This window comes from Astyanax mexicanus, chromosome 7 (genome assembly GCF_023375975.1).
Source record: "Astyanax mexicanus isolate ESR-SI-001 chromosome 7, AstMex3_surface, whole genome shotgun sequence".
Classification (NCBI taxonomy): domain Eukaryota; kingdom Metazoa; phylum Chordata; class Actinopteri; order Characiformes; family Acestrorhamphidae; genus Astyanax; species Astyanax mexicanus.
The window spans coordinates 47,625,357-47,643,274 of record NC_064414.1 but is presented as its reverse complement, the minus strand read 5'-3'; the positions used below and the strand labels follow the sequence as shown (position 1 = coordinate 47,643,274).

The 17,918-nt window shown below is 37.7% G+C and overlaps 1 protein-coding gene across 2 annotated transcripts in view; it reads right to left on the bottom strand.

Annotated features, from left to right (window-relative positions):
• LOC103047299 (probable E3 ubiquitin-protein ligase HERC3) overlaps positions 1 to 17,918 on the bottom strand; it is a 64,373-nt gene that overhangs the window by 34,927 nt on the left and 11,528 nt on the right. Inside the window, exons 3-11 of one of the 2 annotated variants that reach the window (XM_022684491.2) lie at positions 15,093 to 15,252; positions 14,746 to 14,822; positions 12,944 to 13,165; positions 11,218 to 11,309; positions 9,638 to 9,768; positions 8,871 to 9,028; positions 6,621 to 6,764; positions 3,515 to 3,588; positions 2,843 to 2,961 (exon numbers count right to left, since the gene is read on the bottom strand). In XM_022684491.2, the coding sequence (XP_022540212.2) occupies positions 2,843 to 2,961; positions 3,515 to 3,588; positions 6,621 to 6,764; positions 8,871 to 9,028; positions 9,638 to 9,768; positions 11,218 to 11,309; positions 12,944 to 13,165; positions 14,746 to 14,822; positions 15,093 to 15,252 (1,177 nt within the window). The remainder of the gene's footprint in view (positions 1 to 2,842; positions 2,962 to 3,514; positions 3,589 to 6,620; positions 6,765 to 8,870; positions 9,029 to 9,637; positions 9,769 to 11,217; positions 11,310 to 12,943; positions 13,166 to 14,745; positions 14,823 to 15,092; positions 15,253 to 17,918) is intronic. The other variant, XM_022684493.2, reaches the window with a different exon arrangement.

Here is a 17,918-nt window from a genome sequence, read left to right as displayed (position 1 = left end):
GGTTTAATGGGTAGTGACCTGCTCTCCATTCTTTCTTTCTTCACCTCCACACTCCTCCTACAGATACAGGGTTATCTTCTCAAAACATTTCCCAAAACAACCCTGCACACTCTTAATTATACTGACTGTGTTCATCATAACCTCACCTGAACCTCCGCACTCCTCAACCCACTACACACGTAATCAGCCTCTGGCATTGTTTTGAGTCATTCTGTGGTTCTCCGCTAACTATGAGGTAATAATCCATTCCAGCACAACCCAAACTGTTACTACACATCAGTGTACAGCATTTAAACACCTGAGCAGTGCTTTCTGACTGGCAGGAAACTTATAAACATCTATAAATAGGGTTTCTGGAAAAATGTCATTTATTTTTTAAACAATGTTTATGCAAGAATTGCTTGGAATTGAATGGCATGTGGCCCAAACCTTTGAATTAGTGTTTTAGTTGTTTTTCAGAAATTTAGACAATTTTAGACAAATTTGACAATTAAATTATTTATAAATCTTATACCAATAAACAAAAAACTGTTGTTTAATGAATGATTTTACACTTTACACTTTATCAAATAGGGATTACACAACAACCAAAGAAACTAAGGGCAAGGATTCAGCAGGATGATCCAGCTACTGTAGATAAAATCTAAAAATCACATTAAAGAAGATTTAATGTTATTCAGTAATAAAGCATATAGTAATTTTATATTATACATATTATAGATAACTATACGCCTGTATTGTACACATCACTACTAACATTGTATTGAACCCCTTCAATCACTGCACATGGTCCTTGTCTCTATATCACTGATGATAGCAAAGTTTAATATGATTATTTTTTATTTTAATCCTTTGGAGATATTAGAGGGAAACTACAATGAAAAAAGACGTATTTATGTAAAAAATTTACATTCGTTTTTTATTTTCCAATTTTGAATGCTGAATTAAATATGAAAGAAATGAATGGCACACTTACTCTCATTATAGTAATATAATACAGGAAATTGACAAATCCTGCACCTAACAGCTGGGGTTATGCATAGGGCTCAGCCAGGATCTACTACTCACTCAACTAACAACAATAGCAAAACCACCACAATCTGATACTGGCTCGACAAGAATCCAGAAGCACAGCCTAACACTATGTTCATGGTCCATTGCCTCAACTGCCAAGTAACAGACCTACCAAAAAATAACCTATGAACAAACAGAATACCTCCTTAATCTAAGCTCACTTCCTTTAACTATGGCAACAACACACTTACCTAAGCACAATCACACACAATAAATGACATTATAAGTTGCGTGAGCAGAACACAGCAACCACTACCATCCGATACTGGCTCGACAAGAATCCAGAAGCATAGCGAACTATGTTCATGGTCCGTGCCTCAACTGCCAAGTACTCAGACGTCTACAAAAACTCATGAGACAAATTACTACAAGAGCAGCAGGACCACACCAATCCCCTTCATCCAAACTCTAACACAAACTTCAGTGCAAGTGAATATGATGCATTTTTATATTTAAAGGTGTCCAGTGCAAACCAAACAAAATTTTAAATAGGTTAAGATCAGGATCTGGTTTATTTCTGTTATTTTCTATTCTGGATTTTAAGTGTAGAAAATAACTATAGTAACCGTTTATTTTTCATGTCAAATTTAAATTTTTTCCTATTTTAAATATAAAAGGAATAAATGGCACACTTATTCTCATTATAATAAATGTGTTAAAGTTCTATATTTAGTGTGTAAAGTGCCAAAAAATGCAAAACAAACAAAATTTTAAATATGTCAAGAATAGGATCTGGTTCATTTCTATTATTTTCTATTCTGGATTAAAAGTGTAGGAAATAACTGTTCTAACTGAAATAACTTTATTTTGTGATGACAAATTTACATTAGATTTTAGATTTTTCAATTTTGCATGCTCAATTAAATATGAAAGGAATGAATGGCATACTAACTCTCATAATATGAATGCCAATTTTTTATATTTAGGGTGTCCAGTGCCAAAAAATGCAAAACAAACAAAATTTTAAATATGTCAAGATCAGCATCCGGCTAATTTCTGGGTTTTTTTCTATTATTTTTTTAATAAAATAATTATAATAACTATTTATATTTTATGTCAAATTTATATTAAAGTTTTTATTTTTACATTTTTAATGCTCAATCAAATATAAAATGAATGAATGGCATGCATACTCTTATTATATACATATGACAAAGGTTTATATTTAGTGTGTAAAGTGCCAAAAAATGCAAATCAAACAAAATTTTAAATATGTCAAGAATAGAATCTGGTTCATTTCTATTTTCTATTCTGGATTAAAAGTGTAGGAAATAACTGTTCTAACTGAAATAACTATTTAGTGATGAAAAATTTACATTTGATTTTTCAATTTTGCATGCTCAATTAAATATGAAAGGAATGAATGGCATACTTACTCTCATAATATGAATGACAATTTTTTATATTTAGGGTGTCCAGTGCCAAAAAATGCAAACCGAACACAATTTTAAATATGTCAAGTTTAGGATCTGGTTTATTTATTTTGTTTTCTATTCTGGACTATAAACACAGAAAATAACTATAATAACTATTTATTTTCTACATTAAATGTATATTTTTTCAATTTTGCGTGCTCAATTAAATATGAAAGGAATGAACGGCACACTTATTCTCATTATAATAAATATGGCTAATTTTTATATTTAGGATATCCAGTGCCAATGCATTAATATTTTATTAGTTAAATAAATAGACAATGAGGCCTAATAGCAAATACAAGTGCTTAAAATCTATACTGAATATTATTCTGATATATAATTCCACTCACTTCGTTATGCTGGAGTCTGCACCGTCCAGAAGCCTCACTCTCCAGCTATTTAGACTCTCATCGTTAATCAGAGAAATGCTTTTGGAGGTGTTAATAATGCGGAAGTCCTCTGGGCAGTTCTGTGAACACACACACAAACACACTCAAATTAATATAACTATTAACAAAACAATTTCCAAGGCCATCTCACAGCAGCCATGTTTAGACTAAATCTATCTCCAACCACAGATTAAACAGGAAATACCAATTCAACATTCCAACCTGCATTCTGTTTATAATTCTCCTAAACTGCGGGCTACAGCACCTCCAAGTGGACATCATATGACAGTTTAGTTTTTTCTTGTATTTAAGCAGACTCTCATTAACAAGGTCATTACAGCTGAGAACAGCAATTATCTTAGCCCTTAATTACAGCCTGACCCCTGAGCTCTAGAGGTTTTAAGAAACGAAACAGCATATTAAACTTGAGAGCTATAACTGTAATCATAAAACTAGAGTTCACACTCAGAGGGAGATCTGAGATCCAGCTGTAAATGTGGGCACGGTTTAATCAGGTCTTTCATTACAGTTACATTGTTTTGTTTTTTTCTCTTTTCATTTCCTGCACCCACCCAAAATAACTACTGTACACAGGCTGAGCTGGGCTGAACTGCACTTGTGGAAGTGGTTTACCTTTTCACGTGACAGCAGCAGGAAGCTGTGGTCACCTCCGCAGTGAATCCTGCTCGGGATGTAATGATCTGTGTCTGTACCAGAAAAGAAACAATGTGGGTGAAATCTAATAGCGCTGTGAAATACGAGAGGCCGCAGGCAGTATGTATAATGTAAATGTTACCATCTATTCAGAACAGAAAACTAACCCACACAAACACCATTAAAATATAATGTAATCCGAGACATCTGTACACAGTGTGCAAAAAGACTTGGTCCCACTTTATAATAAGTGTCCCTAAGTACTATGTAGTGACAAGGTAACAATCCATGTAACTACAGTGTAACTACTAATGAAGTACACATTATTACAGATTAACTACAGAGGTACAGGTTATGTAATTACACATGTGTAGTAAGGTTAATTTTGACTTGTGTAAGTACACATGTAATAGAGCGAGTGTACTTACACATGTGTAACAATGTGTGTGTACTCAATCAGCCTTAATTACATACTAGACAATAGCTGTTGGATACGTTTATACTAAACTTATAACACACACTGTTACATATATGTAAGAAAACACACACATTGTTACACATGTGTAATTACATTTGCTCTATCACTTGTGTAAGTACACTCACCCTGGTACACATGTGTACTTACACAAGTCAAAATGAGCCTTAATACACATGTGTAATTACATACCCTGTACCTCTGTAGTTAATCTGTAACAAGGTGTACTTCATTAGTAGTTACACTGTAGTTACGTGGATTGTTACCGTGTAACTACATAGTACTTAGGGACACTTACTATAAAGTGGGACCAAAGACTTAATAACAGCTGTATATAGCATGTCTAAAGCTAAGTATATAACCACAGTATGATGCATTTGTCCCTAACTATTTAAATTCAATTTATATAAAAATAATTGAACACAAAAGAAGATTCTTTGTGTTTTTTTCTAAGAAACGAGGGGCTGAAAAAAATTACAAAAAATAAAAAATAAATTACGAAATTCTTAGTTTCAGTTTTCCAAAAATATTTCCCATTTTCATTGTTTTTTTTTCTTCTTTTTTTGTGAATATATATATATATATATATATATATATATATATATGTTTTCAAACATATTTGCGCACACACAATGACGCACCACAACAAAGTCAGCAGTATATAATAAAGAGATGTTGACAATAATAACAAAATGAATGCACATACAATTAGATATAGCAAATTATGTTACATAGCTAGTATGAACAAAGAACAATGTAGTATAATGTAAGAAGCATAGTAATAATAATAATAATAACAATAATAACAATAACAGCAACAACAACAGATACAATAAATACACATCTGCACTCCAAAAACATTTCCCATTTTCCACATCCATAAGCATGCCTCCACTGCACTACCGGTTACAGCAGACAGAGTTCAACCTAGTTCATCTTTTACTGGGTGGCAAGTGCTACCACGGCACAAAACGTATATGGTGAACTCACGCAACCAGGAAAAAAAAGAGTGAGTGACTTATATTAATGAATAGTGAATCTCCTGAGCTGTAAAACACTTCCCTACACTCATATACAAATAATAGGAGGAAGAATCAGAGCTGTTTTCTGACATTAGGACAGAAACATGTCTACATATGCAGGTGAGCGTCTGCAATAGCAACCACAATTGGCCATCGTCCAGCTGAACTGCAATGTGAAACAGACTTTAACGTGGAAAACTCTTAGTGAACATGGGGCATGGCCTGCAACAGCTTATTTCTGTAAAAGAGACAGAGCCCGGCTCATTTTGAAAGGGATTGAAACTGGTAGAAATAGAGCTGGTGAGATCTCTTTATGCGAGAGTGATTTTGTGTAAAGACCTATTCTTACTAGAGTAAAAACAGGTATAATATGCCCCTTTAAAAAAACAGATTTTTATCTGTTTTAGTATGTAGACTCTTGTTTTAGATCAGGAGTGTCCAAACTACGGCCCACGGGCCATTTGCGGCCCGCTTCCTTTTTTGGAGGGTGCGCATTTCTAGCGCAGAAAAACGGGGCAAAAGAGTCTAAAAGCGGAGAGAGTGCGCATTTCTAGCGCAGAAAATCGAGCCAAAGAGTTTAAAAGCGGAGAGAGTGCACATTTCTAGCGCAGAAAATCGAGCCAAAGAGTTTAAAAGCGGAGAGGGTGCACATTTCTAGCGCAGAAAATCGAGCCAAAGAGTTTAAAAGCGGAGAGGTTGCGCATTTCTAGCGCAGAAAAACGGGGCAAAGAGTCTAAAAGCGAAGAGAGTGCGCATTTCTAGCGCAGAAAATCGAGCCAAAGAGTCTAAAAGCGGAGAGGGTGCCCATTTCTAGCACAGAAAATCGAGCCAGAGTCTAAAAGCGGAGAGGGTGCCCATTTCTAGCACAGAAAAACGGGCCAAAGAGTCTAAAAGCGGAGAGGGTGCGCATTTCTAGTGCAGAAAAACGGGCCAAAGAGTCTAAAAGCGGAGAGAGTGCGCATTTCTAGCGCAGAAAAACGGGCCAAAGAGTCTAAAAGCGGAGAGGGTGCGCATTTCTAGCGCAGAAAAACGGGCCAAAGAGTCTAAAAGCGGAGAGAGTGCGCATTTCTAGTGCAGAAAAACGGGCCAAAGAGTCTAAAAGCGGAGAGAGTGCGCATTTCTAGCGCAGAAAAACGGGCCAAAGAGTCTAAAAGTTGCTGTAATTAAGGAGTTTAATATTAAGAGACATCATGAAATTAAGCATCAATTTGAAAAATCTTAGTTTACACAACACTGTCAAAGATAAAGATAGTAAGTCAAGTAAAATGGTGTGTAAATGAAAGTAATCAGGAAAAAAGTATTATTTAAAGTGGTATATTTCATTATTTGTTTTATTACAGAGTGTGGCCAGTGACTTCAAATATATTTCTCTTTCTGGCCCCCAACAAAAACAGTTTGGACACCCCTGCTCTAGATTTTCTATCTTCAGATTTTTCTGCAACTTTTTCCTGTCCCCTGGACTCTTTATGAACAGTAACAGTCTAATCTGCTTTTTAAAACCGTTTTGTTAAACTGGCTACTGTCTCTTTCTCTATTCTCAATTCTCCATCATTCACACTGTCCTGATTCAGATCCTCCCTCATCAAACCTGAGTCACTGTTTCCTAAATCACCCGATTCAATTGCTGCCATCTGCTCTGCTGAGTGTGGTGAGACTCTGGCTGAGCTTCTACTGAAACAAGCTAGTATTCTCCTGATGATGCTGCTCCTGTTCTCTGGCCTGGACTTCCTGTCTGTGAACATTAACACCAGCACATTGCATCAGAACATTAACAAGTCTTACAGGCGCTAACGTTGTGATGCATTGTCAGACTCTGCCCTGAAAAGTAGTGTTTTACACTTTCTACCACTCTGAATACCACTTATAAATGCTGTTAATTAGGTGAAGAGCTGAATAAGGGTGTTAAATGCTGACACTTGTCATTTTAGGGTTGTTTGTCCCCTCAGATACATTCTCTAGCTAGTGTAAAAAGAGTCTTAAGATCCCCATAATCTTACATAGTAGAGTCATTATAAATATATCTACATTAAGCACTGGTATTTGGTATTGGATCCTTTGCTCTCTACAGTTGTAGAGCTTAATTCACTTTTTATTACACTGTTGAGAATACAAAACACACTCATGAACAGAGGTAGACGTGCATTTGTTGACAAGCTGAGAGAAACAGAATCAGCAACTGAAGTAAAAGAAGCATGTGGAATAATGTGGTAGGGTAGCATTAATAAAACAGTGTTTTACACTAGTATGACTTGTGTATTGCAGCATTACAGATGTCTGAGTTTACATTGTCTGCCCGTGCCCATTAAGGCCGGGTCAAGATTTCCCATGACTTTTCTCAGGCCCTGTCATGTCAGGGTTCAAGAAAATGTCTGTGACGTAGACCTACATTTTAAATTGTATTTTTATAGCGTGATAATCCCAATATAATTAAGTAACAAATCACACTGTGATCTTAAAAAAGCTGCACAAGCTAGAATGTTATAATTACACAGCACTGGCCTGTGCAGTGTGCACACTTGAGTTCCTCCACTTGTCCGCATTGGATTATACTGGACATGCCAAAATGCTGCACCCTTCGCCGCAGATAAATTTAAAAACTTGGTCGATCTGCACAACCACGTCACACACCTCTAATTTTTTCTAATTACATAGCTGTGTGGATGCGGCTGCCTGGCAAGACAATGAAAACTTTTGGGGCCAGGAATCTGGAAGTACAGGCATCATAGATGTGCGGAACAATTGAGCATAAACACAGAAAATAGGAAATTCGCAGCACGCTTTGTGTAACTTTTCTTAAATAATATCCCTATGCTTCTTCCGTGTTCAACTGTTCAATAACATCATTTAGAAAAGATTTTGCCCAGTCAAACAGCTAAGCATTGTTATTAAAAGGTCATTTGTAACTTACATAAAACTGTGGTGTTTAAATCAGGCTCAGACAGAACATGTATAGGCTTGGGTAGGGTAGGGCTGGATTTGTTGGGCCCATTCTAAGCTCTAGTCTGAGGTAGATAGATACTTTATTGATCCCCGAGGGGAAATTCTAGACATCCAGCAGCAGGTATAATACACAAAGTTACAAAATGATAAAATATAAAATATGAAGATACATATAAATACAATCAAATATAAAATAGAATGTACAATGTAAAAGGTGAGGCCTTGTGCAGTTCAAGGAAAGATCCATAGTGCAGTAGCAGCTTTCCAGCCCAGAGTGGATATCAGAGACACCATTCCATCCCCTACTACAGTCAGTGGAGCATCGATAATATTCTGAAGCTTTTTCATGGTAACATTGCTCCAGAATGTTGCTTTAAGTGCTGGTCTTCAACAGCTTTTAGACAGCTATCTCAAATTCAGGACAGACAAAGGTCTAGATGCCTTAAATCTCAAAGAGACAGTGAGAGGAGTTGATTGCTTTTCGGCTTTGAAGTCTTATAAATCTAATGCTGTCTGTTACAGAGAACTGCAGAATGAAGTATAGGAGTGATATGATTCAACACCACAGTTAAATTCATTACCACAGTTCAGAATTAATGTCTGTGACTTTCTAACGGTTTATTTAACAGAAGTGAAAGCTAGAAAAAGAAATTCCCCAAGGGGAAGATGCCAAATGCGGCCTATGCCAAATCTGTGGCAAAGCCATGTGTCCAGACATATGACCAGCCAGCAAATGGCAAGAACAGCATTAAAAATGTTTCTCACTGGGCCTTTAGCTTGTACCAGATCAAAAATAGTGGAGATTAAGCAGACTGGTAATACTAATATGGAGGATAACATAACAATTAACCACTAAATACCAATTTTCCAGTTCATTCATGTCATCGTATTTACTGACCTGATGTTTGTGAGCTGCTGAGATATGGAGGCTGGATGTTTCGGACTGGGAGAGGGATCCTGGCATTTCCTCTGTTTGCTAAGCCAAGCTGGCCATGAGCATTACAGCCAAAGGCGTAAACCAGGCCGGTGGAGGGGACAAACGCTAAGGTGTGGTGCCTGAGAAACACACAAACACAAACAAGTGACTCAAGCATCTGTGTCTTGTGGCATTTCACAGCAATGGGTGCAGCCTAGCAGTCAATGATGTAACTCATATCTTAAATAACGGACAAACTCAGAGCTTTACACTTCAGTAGAGAGTTCTCCACAGACACCTGCTACATGTTTAGGAAGTTCACTGTCTTCAGGGAGTGAAACACTGAAATTGCTTAAGGTAAAATGTGCATTTTTTAAGCAATAATACACTCGAGGTTCATGCTATAATGTATAATATTGGCATTGCTGAAGATCAGCACAGCAGTGCCAATATTACACCTCGAGTGTATTATTGCGATTATAACACAGGTCTATTATTGCTGAAAGGTTTTGAGTTAAAGAGGACGAGAAAATATGACGTTTGGTTATAAACACTCCAAAAGTAAAATAGTTTCATTGCTGCTCTGTTTGGCTTGTAAGCGCTGCATGGTTGCTAGGTTACCTGTATGTGGCGGAGTAATACACAGAGAGCTTTGGTTACAGTGCATTACCGGTTGATAACGGCATAATAGAAGCCTCTCAGCTAATAATAAACGAATGCATTTATTATATATGTCATATCAGACTTACTTGCCACAAACTATTTGCGAAACCTCCGTGCCCATGAGCTCCAAAACTCTGCGTGGCAGAAGCTCGTTGTTGGTGGAATCATGGCCTAGCTGTCCCCTGGACCCGTTTCCAAACGTGAACAAGCCTCCGTCCTGCCAAAACAAAAAGCAGCACGAGGTCAAGATGAGCAAACTTTAAATGTGGTTTCTTTTTTTACAAGCATATAATAAACAATAAAATAATTTATTTGTCCAATAATGGGCATTTGATTACTGTTCCATGCTTAGTTGTCTGTGGACAGCCACTGTAATGAATGTCTTTATTTCAGCTCATGCAAGTTGTACCCATTGCTTTTTTTTTTATTTATTTATTTATTTTTATTTCTGATTTTTTCCCCTTTTTCTCCCAATTTGGATATCCAATTGTCCCACCCCTTTGTGCGTCCCCATCACCGGTGTCGCCCGCGACCCTTGGAGGATGCGGACGAGCACACGCCTCCTCCGACACGTGCGAAGTCAATCACCCCTTTTTTCGAGCTGCTGCTGATGAATCATTGCCTGAGCAGCTAGCGCGCTCGGAGGAAAGCACAGTGGCTAGGTTCCGATTCATCCGCTCACAGACGCCTCGTGCCACCCAGCGTCACCTTGAGTGTGATGGGGAGAGAGCGCCATCTACCCACCCGGAGGGAGCAGGGCCAATTTTGCTCCCTCTAAGCGCCAGCAGCTGATGGCAAAGCTGCATGAGCGGGGGTTCGAACCTGCGACCTCCCGCTCATAGTGGCAGCGCATTAGACCGCTGGACCACTCGGCGCCCACACCCATTGCTGACACAGATGTGCAAATGCCCACACATACACAGCTTATCTATTTCTTGTGGAGAAGTACTGTAAATAGAGAAGAACTCTCTAAAGCAGCAACATGGACCTATTGTCATCATGTGAAGCTTCCAGCATTATGGTGCTCTTTCTATTACTTTTGGGTTGAGAGCAGTAGAGACAGTTACTCCAGCAAAAGAAGGATAAACTCTTTTTGATACCCTTGAGTAGGTGTCCCAGTACTTTTGTCTATGTAGTGCAACACCACCAGGATTGAGGTTAAAATAGAGAGTTATTTCCCTTCTATTACAGAGGTATTCAAACTGTGTGGCACAATGGAATTGTATAGGGAACACAGGAGAAAACCCTGTGTGTTAGTAAAATAAAACAATTTAATTTAATAAAACTGCAATACAATACAATATAGTGTTTGTGTACTTTATTTTTATTATGATAAATGGTCAAATTTCTGGGCCAACTAATTTAGAGCCAACTTGTTAAAGATTAAAATTAAACTACAAACACCAAATTCATCATGCAGCACTCAAACATGCTGAAGGGGTGGGAACTACGCTGATCCTAATGGTAGATTTACTCTTTAAGAATAGCTGTGTCCATGTTTCCATCTTTTAAATTTTGTGCACATCATGTACAAAAAGTAATGCTAATGCTAGTGCCATCATCAATTACAAAATAAGAGAAAACATAAACGGTAAATGCAAAACAGGCATCTATTTTAGAAAAGTACTTCCAAGAGGATCTGTAGGAAGCTCTTTAAGACTTGTACCTTGGTCAAGGCAGCCGTATGCTCGTCCCCACAGCTGATGTAGACCACTTTTTGGGAGCGGAGAAATTTAATGTGGCAGGGAACAGCTCGATCTGTGCGAGCAAAGAGAAAACCACAATTACACGTCTGACAAGCTTTATTACAACAACCCTCCGAACAAACACCGCATTCAGACCAATCAAACAAACAGCACAATGGAGCTTTGTGAGCAGTGTCGGAGGAATATGGAAGTAGCACACTTCTCACAATCATTCACCAGGTCTGACAAACAAAAAACCCTTTTACAGAACAGCTCTGCACTGTCATCAAGCACCTCAGAGTGAAGCCGGTCACACAGAGGTGACCATTTTAAAAGCTTTTTTGGGTTCTTTGCTGGCTTATCAATGTGCGCTTTGTGTGTGCACCTATGGGTGCTCTCCCTGCCTACAAAAATGAGAGGAAAAGTTGATGCATGACGCACTTATGATAGAATGCTGGTGAAAACTTTAGAAAAAAATAAAATCTAAACCATGGATTATTGAATGAAATCATCTTGATATTATTGGTTTAAAAAAATGAATAAATAAATAAAAACAATCTCAAATCATTTTATTTTCCCTCAGCAGCCAGAGTCCGAGAGAGCAGAATTGGCCATGCTCTCTCTGGGGTGGTAAGATAGCACAGTTTCAAGACAGGTATTGGTAGACTTCACGTCTATCAGAGGAGGTGTGTGCTAGTGTTCACCCTTTTAGTGTTGGGGGCATTGTGGTGTCTGGGGAAGTACAAATTTATATGAATGTGGATTAAGTAATTGGCCTTCCAAATAGGTGAGAAAATGTGGTATTATTATTAGTAAAGTATTGATTTGTTGAGCACCATGGAATAATGCATGTTAAAGCTGTAAAATGTAATGCTACTGTGTCTGCATCCCAACTCAAACACAGCCCTATTAATCTTCAGCATCAGGCAGTAGGAGTTAAAGCACAAAAAGCAGACCGAACTTTAGCTGTTTTAACGTGTATAAAACAGCTCCCTTGTTACATCATATCCTGTGTTTGATACATACTTGTGTTCATATTTTAAACAAACTACACCAAAGTTGTTTTTTCAGGAGTACATGTTGTGCCGGCGCACTTAGCATATGAGGCTCTTAAGAGGATCTTAAAGGGACAGTGTACAATTTACTGAATACTGACCGTTATATACAGTAATTCCCCCCTAGGCCATTTAAATGGTCATCCCCTCATTTGTGAGCATGTGTGCTACACCATACTCAAAAAATGAAGTTTAAACTCAGAAATCCTTACAATCAAGCTGAGATGTTTACAATAAAGATTAATAAAGAAAGTTTCCTCTATCCAATTTATCATAAGTCACGTCATAAGCCACGTTGGCTTTATCTTCCCTCACTAATACTCATGTATATACTTATATTTGAATTGATACCACTAATATAAATATAATTATAATTATGGAATATTGTCGTTATTAATCAGATTACATTTTTTAGTCCATTGAAACCACTAACCAGATCTCAAAAGGCAGCATTTACACTTACTTTTACAAACCAGAGAATATGCATTGAATTCATTTTAAACTGACCAAAGCTATCAAATATAAACACAGCATAACTCTTTGTGACGTGTTGACCAGACCAATCCTGACATGCACTTTTAAAATCAGCACTTCCCGCTCTGACCTTGGAGCTCCATACTTTCAGCTTCACCTGTCTTTCTCAGAAGCTCACCTTGCTCGTCATTGAGGCCCAGCTGTCCAGCGCTGTTCCTGCCCCAGCCGAACACGGCTCCAGACAGAGACAGGGCAAAGCTGTGGTCTCCACCTGCGCTGATCTGAGCCAACGGGATCCCGCACAGAGACTTCAGAGGCTGAGGAGACAGAGAGCTGGGCTCACCTTTCCCCAAACCCAGCTGACCACTGGAGTTCTGACCCCATGTGAACAGCTGACCATCTGAAAGAAAGAACAGTCAGTAACTATAATAAAAACACTAAAACACTTCATTTGGTTGCAGTATGTTAAAACATCAGCTGTTCTTTACATTGTGAGGGCTTTTCCTGATGAATGGACAAATGAAAATGGTCCAAATTACTTAAAAAATTACTTTAAAAAAAATCACAATAATATACATTACTATATACATTACAAAATTTAAGCACCAAAGTAAATTACACTAATCCATTGATCTCAGCAATATGAGTGTTTTAACCTGAAAAAAGCACCACATATGATTCAAACATGCAAATAAACATACATACAGTAAAACGTAACAAGGAATTCTCATTTTAACTAAGTATGTTATATCCTGTGAGCCAAGCTGAAGAACAATGTGCTGCTAAGTTCAGATGTGCAGAAACAGAAAGTGCTTAATCATTTACTATACCACCGTTAGTTCAGACCCTGCAATCTAATTGGCTGAGAGAAGTGCCAATGTTGCACAATAACAGTACTTTGCAAGAAGCTCTTCAAGTAATACACCAGTTTACACACACAACTTAACAGCAACAGCAATGCTTACAAGACAAACACACCAACCATAAAAAATGTTATAGTGTTAGTGTTATAACTGGCAAAATAAATTACATTATTTTATTAGTGCCTCTATTATACATTTTTTGCTGTTATTCACACAATGTCTCAAATCGTGAATAACCAAGCATACACAAAAAAAAGAGGCACCATAGGTTTGAAACAGAGCAATATTGTAGCAAGTAGGGGTGGGACAAAATATTGATATTTAAACAATAATACCTTGGAGGGAGTGCTATAACCTGTGGCCTTGTGACTATGACCAGCAGCACAGCAGTGCCAATATTACAGGTTATAGCACAAACCTAGTCTGAGTTAAAGAGGACGAGAAAATACGATCTGTTTGGTTATAAACACTCTGCATGTTAAAATAGTTCCATTGCTGCTCTGTTTGTAGCTGCGCTGTTTGGTTTGTAAGCGCTGCATTGTTGCTATGTTGCCTGTAATACATAAAGAGCTTTGGTTATAGTGCATTACCGGTTGATAATGGCACTCATAGAACAGGGTGGGAAGTAACTGTGGCATAAAGCAAAATATATTGTATCATTTTCATTTGCGATATTATCAAAATGTTATTGACATTATGAACATTAGGCATCAAATATCTATATTTTTATTGGAACACAGGCACTCCAAACTTTTTTAAAACTTTTGTTGCACTGTGATATATAATGTAATTTCAACAGATTTTGAAATAAGTCATTGATTCAATATGCCAGGACACTAAAGAAAGTTTTTTTTTGTAGATTTTCAAGTTTTCATTTTGTTTTAAGCAGCAAATAGCCTAAAATATTTAGTTAAATTTGCTTTATCCGACACTGTACTTCATGTGTGCATGCACACATTGCAATAATGATGCTAAAACGATATATTGTGCACATTTACTACATATACACCACAAAACAAACAACTTAAATGCTCAATTAAAGAAAAAACATTCTATGGCCCCTTTAAAGACGGCTTTAATCAACATAAGAATGTAGAAAAGTGTGTGCCTGTCTCACCTTTAGCAAGTGCTATGCAGTGCTGGTTGCCACACATGACTTGTGATATTCGATGCTCGCACAGCTTTTTAATTAACCTGTATTTATGGAAAGAGAGACAAGGAACTGTTGTTATTTATCAGAAGCTTATCACATACTAATCAAGTCCTACTGCTATACTAAATCAGTAGAAATCACTGCAGGAAACATTCAAGAATTGAAACAGATGTTCACACAGCTGTGCTGAGTCATTATAAATCAGAGGACAAGAAAAACTTAGTGTAGAAACTCTATCTGACTGAGAGAGAGAGAGAGAGAGAGAGAGAGAGAGAGAGAGAGAGAGAGAGAGATGGAGACAGTGGTTTTACCTGGGCACTCGCACAGCCTCCTCCACTGTGCCCAGTCCGAGCTGACCCTTCTCTCCGGTGCCCCATGCAAACACCTGACCCTGCTCATTCACCGCCAGAGAGTGGGCATCTCCACACGCCACACCCGCAATCTTCTGCGCATCCAGGGCCACCACCAACTCTGTGGACATACAAACAGACATACAGAACAACATGTGAATAAGAAGCTTTACATACATTTAAAAGTAGCATCTGTAAGCATGATACTGGCCACTTTACTAGAAACCCCAGTTTTGGACATCCACTTGCTGGCCACAATATCAGAAACCCCACTATTCAGTCATTTATAGTCTTTATAAATGGTCAGTTTAGTTTAATAAATACATTAAGTCTAATAAAGAGGCCAGTGAGTGGAAATATAAGGTATGGGTTTCTAATAAAGTGGCCAGTGAGTGGAAATATAAGGTAGGTGTTTCTAATAAAGTGGCCAGTGAGTGGAAATATAAGGTATGGGTTTCTAATAAAGTGGCCAGTGAATGGAAGTATAAGGTGTGTGTTTCTAATAAAGTGGCCATTGAATGGACGTATGGAAGTATAAGGTATGTGTTTCTAATAAAGTGGCCAATGAATGTAGGTGTAAGGTAGTGGTTTCTAATAAAGTAGCCAGTGAATGAAAGTATAAGGTAGGTGTTTTTAATAAAGTAGCCAGTGAGTGGAAGTATAAAGTAGGTGTTTCTAATAAAGTGGCCAATGAGTGGACGTTTAAGGTAGGTGTTTCTAATAAAGTGGCCAGTGAATGGATGTATGGAAGTATAAAGTATGTGTTTCTAATAAAGTGGCCAGTGAGTAGAAAGAATAAGTTAGGTGTTTCTAATAAAGTGGCCAGTGAGTGGAAGCATAAAGTAGGTGTTCCTAATAAAGTGACAAATGAGTGGCGGTATAAGGTAGGTGTTTCTAATAAAGTGGCCAGTTAGGGGAAGTATAAGGTATGGGTTTTTAACAAAGTGACCAGTGAGTGGAAATATAAAGAGAGTGTAAATTAAATCCATCACTTTGAGAACATAGTACAAAAACATGTATTCATTCCTATATATTGCATGCTGCTTTTGTTAAAGATAATAATAGAATATTAAGAATTATCAAAACGAAAAAAATAATTTAATCTGTCTTTTGGGAGTCTCTATAACGTCCATAACTCACCCTCTAATTTCTCTATTTCTGAGCATGTTTCCGCAAAGTGTGATATTCTGCATATAAAATAATGACTAATGCTGCAATGTAGCCTGTTTCCCTCCCACACAATAACTTAGTCTGTCAGCTCCAAAAGTATAAGCACCCATATACTGTAGCTTTTCTGCACCCACTCATATACACAAAGCATGTCAGAAATATTAGAAATTCTGGATTCTGAGGCAGTGAGGCACCCAGTCAAATTAATTAGAACTTTAATAATATAGCTACAGCTGGACAATAGGGCCAAAATTATACATTACAATATATTTCTTAATTGTGGACAAAATAAAATAATTCTGATCAGTATTCTGAACAATATAAAAGGCTGAGAAAACTGTCAAGAATATCTACAATTGATGTCTGTACATATGAAAAATGCATGTCAATTTAGTTCCCGTTAGTGACAGATGCGGTAAAGAAGTTACATCGATCCCCTTCTGTCTAAATTGTGCAGATAAAACATAAACACACAGAACAGAAGAAGAACAGAAGAACTCCATACAGCATACTGACCACAGTTGATTTCTCTAGTTTTTTTTTTTATTATTAATCTTTTCACTGTACTTTCTTCTCGGCTCCAGCAGACATTTAACCAAGAGAAGAAACAGACATCAGAGCTCTCACAGGGTTAAGATGCTCTCACAAACCGTGGCAGAGGGGAATAAAGAGCTGTCCCGAGAAGAAAATGAAGATGGAGTTATTTTGCCCCGAGAACATGTCTTCCTTTCATTAACCATAACCAATCCTCTCAGCCATGCATGCAGATCCATTCGTACCAACAATAGACAGCTGTCCTCCATTTAGCCTCTTCAGGACAATGCAGCTAAATCTATAACACATCATCCAGCAGTGTAACGAATTTCAATAGAAGCTAGAACACAATGGGACTACAGTACAGCTGTGATGGCAGATTATCATGGATTATTGGAGACTGGGATCCGGGCACAATTCCTACAGTGGTTCTGAAGGAAACTGCAGTATAAATATTGAGAGAAGATTCTTACAAGACTCTTACAACTCTTACACCCACCCCAATGACTGCACCAAGAAAAATGCGACAAAACAGAGTAAAATTTGGAGTAAAGCTGTTGTCCACTGACTTTCACTAAAAGTGAAGAGGTTTTTATTTCCTAAACCTGTTTTTTTTTTGTGACATGCATAATTTGTTTGTCCCAACTCCATAACACTGTGACTTCTTTCAGGATCAAGTTCATTTCTCAATTTATACAATGCTGACTTCTTCTTACTTGAATCTAAACTAAACATCAAGGGAGGGTCAGTGTACAGTAAATCACACGGCACAAATGGCAGGATCTCAGAATCTGATCTGAACCTGCCAGTTCCAAAGGCTGCCGGGGAATTCCAGCTGGCGTTCGACAGTACATTCCAATCTCAGTAAAGAGAAAGTGAAACATCCTTCTTCTCAAAACACAAAGCATTGCAGGACCAAAGCTATGTTCTCTAGAGCGAGGTTTATTACGTCAGCATCTAAATTATGAAGCAACTGAACTATCTTCAGCCAGAAAGCATGACTAAAAAAAGAGCTCTCCATGTGAAGTCAAGCGGGCGGCGGTAAAAGCTTCTGCGTGCAGCACATGCTGTACTGAGGCTGAG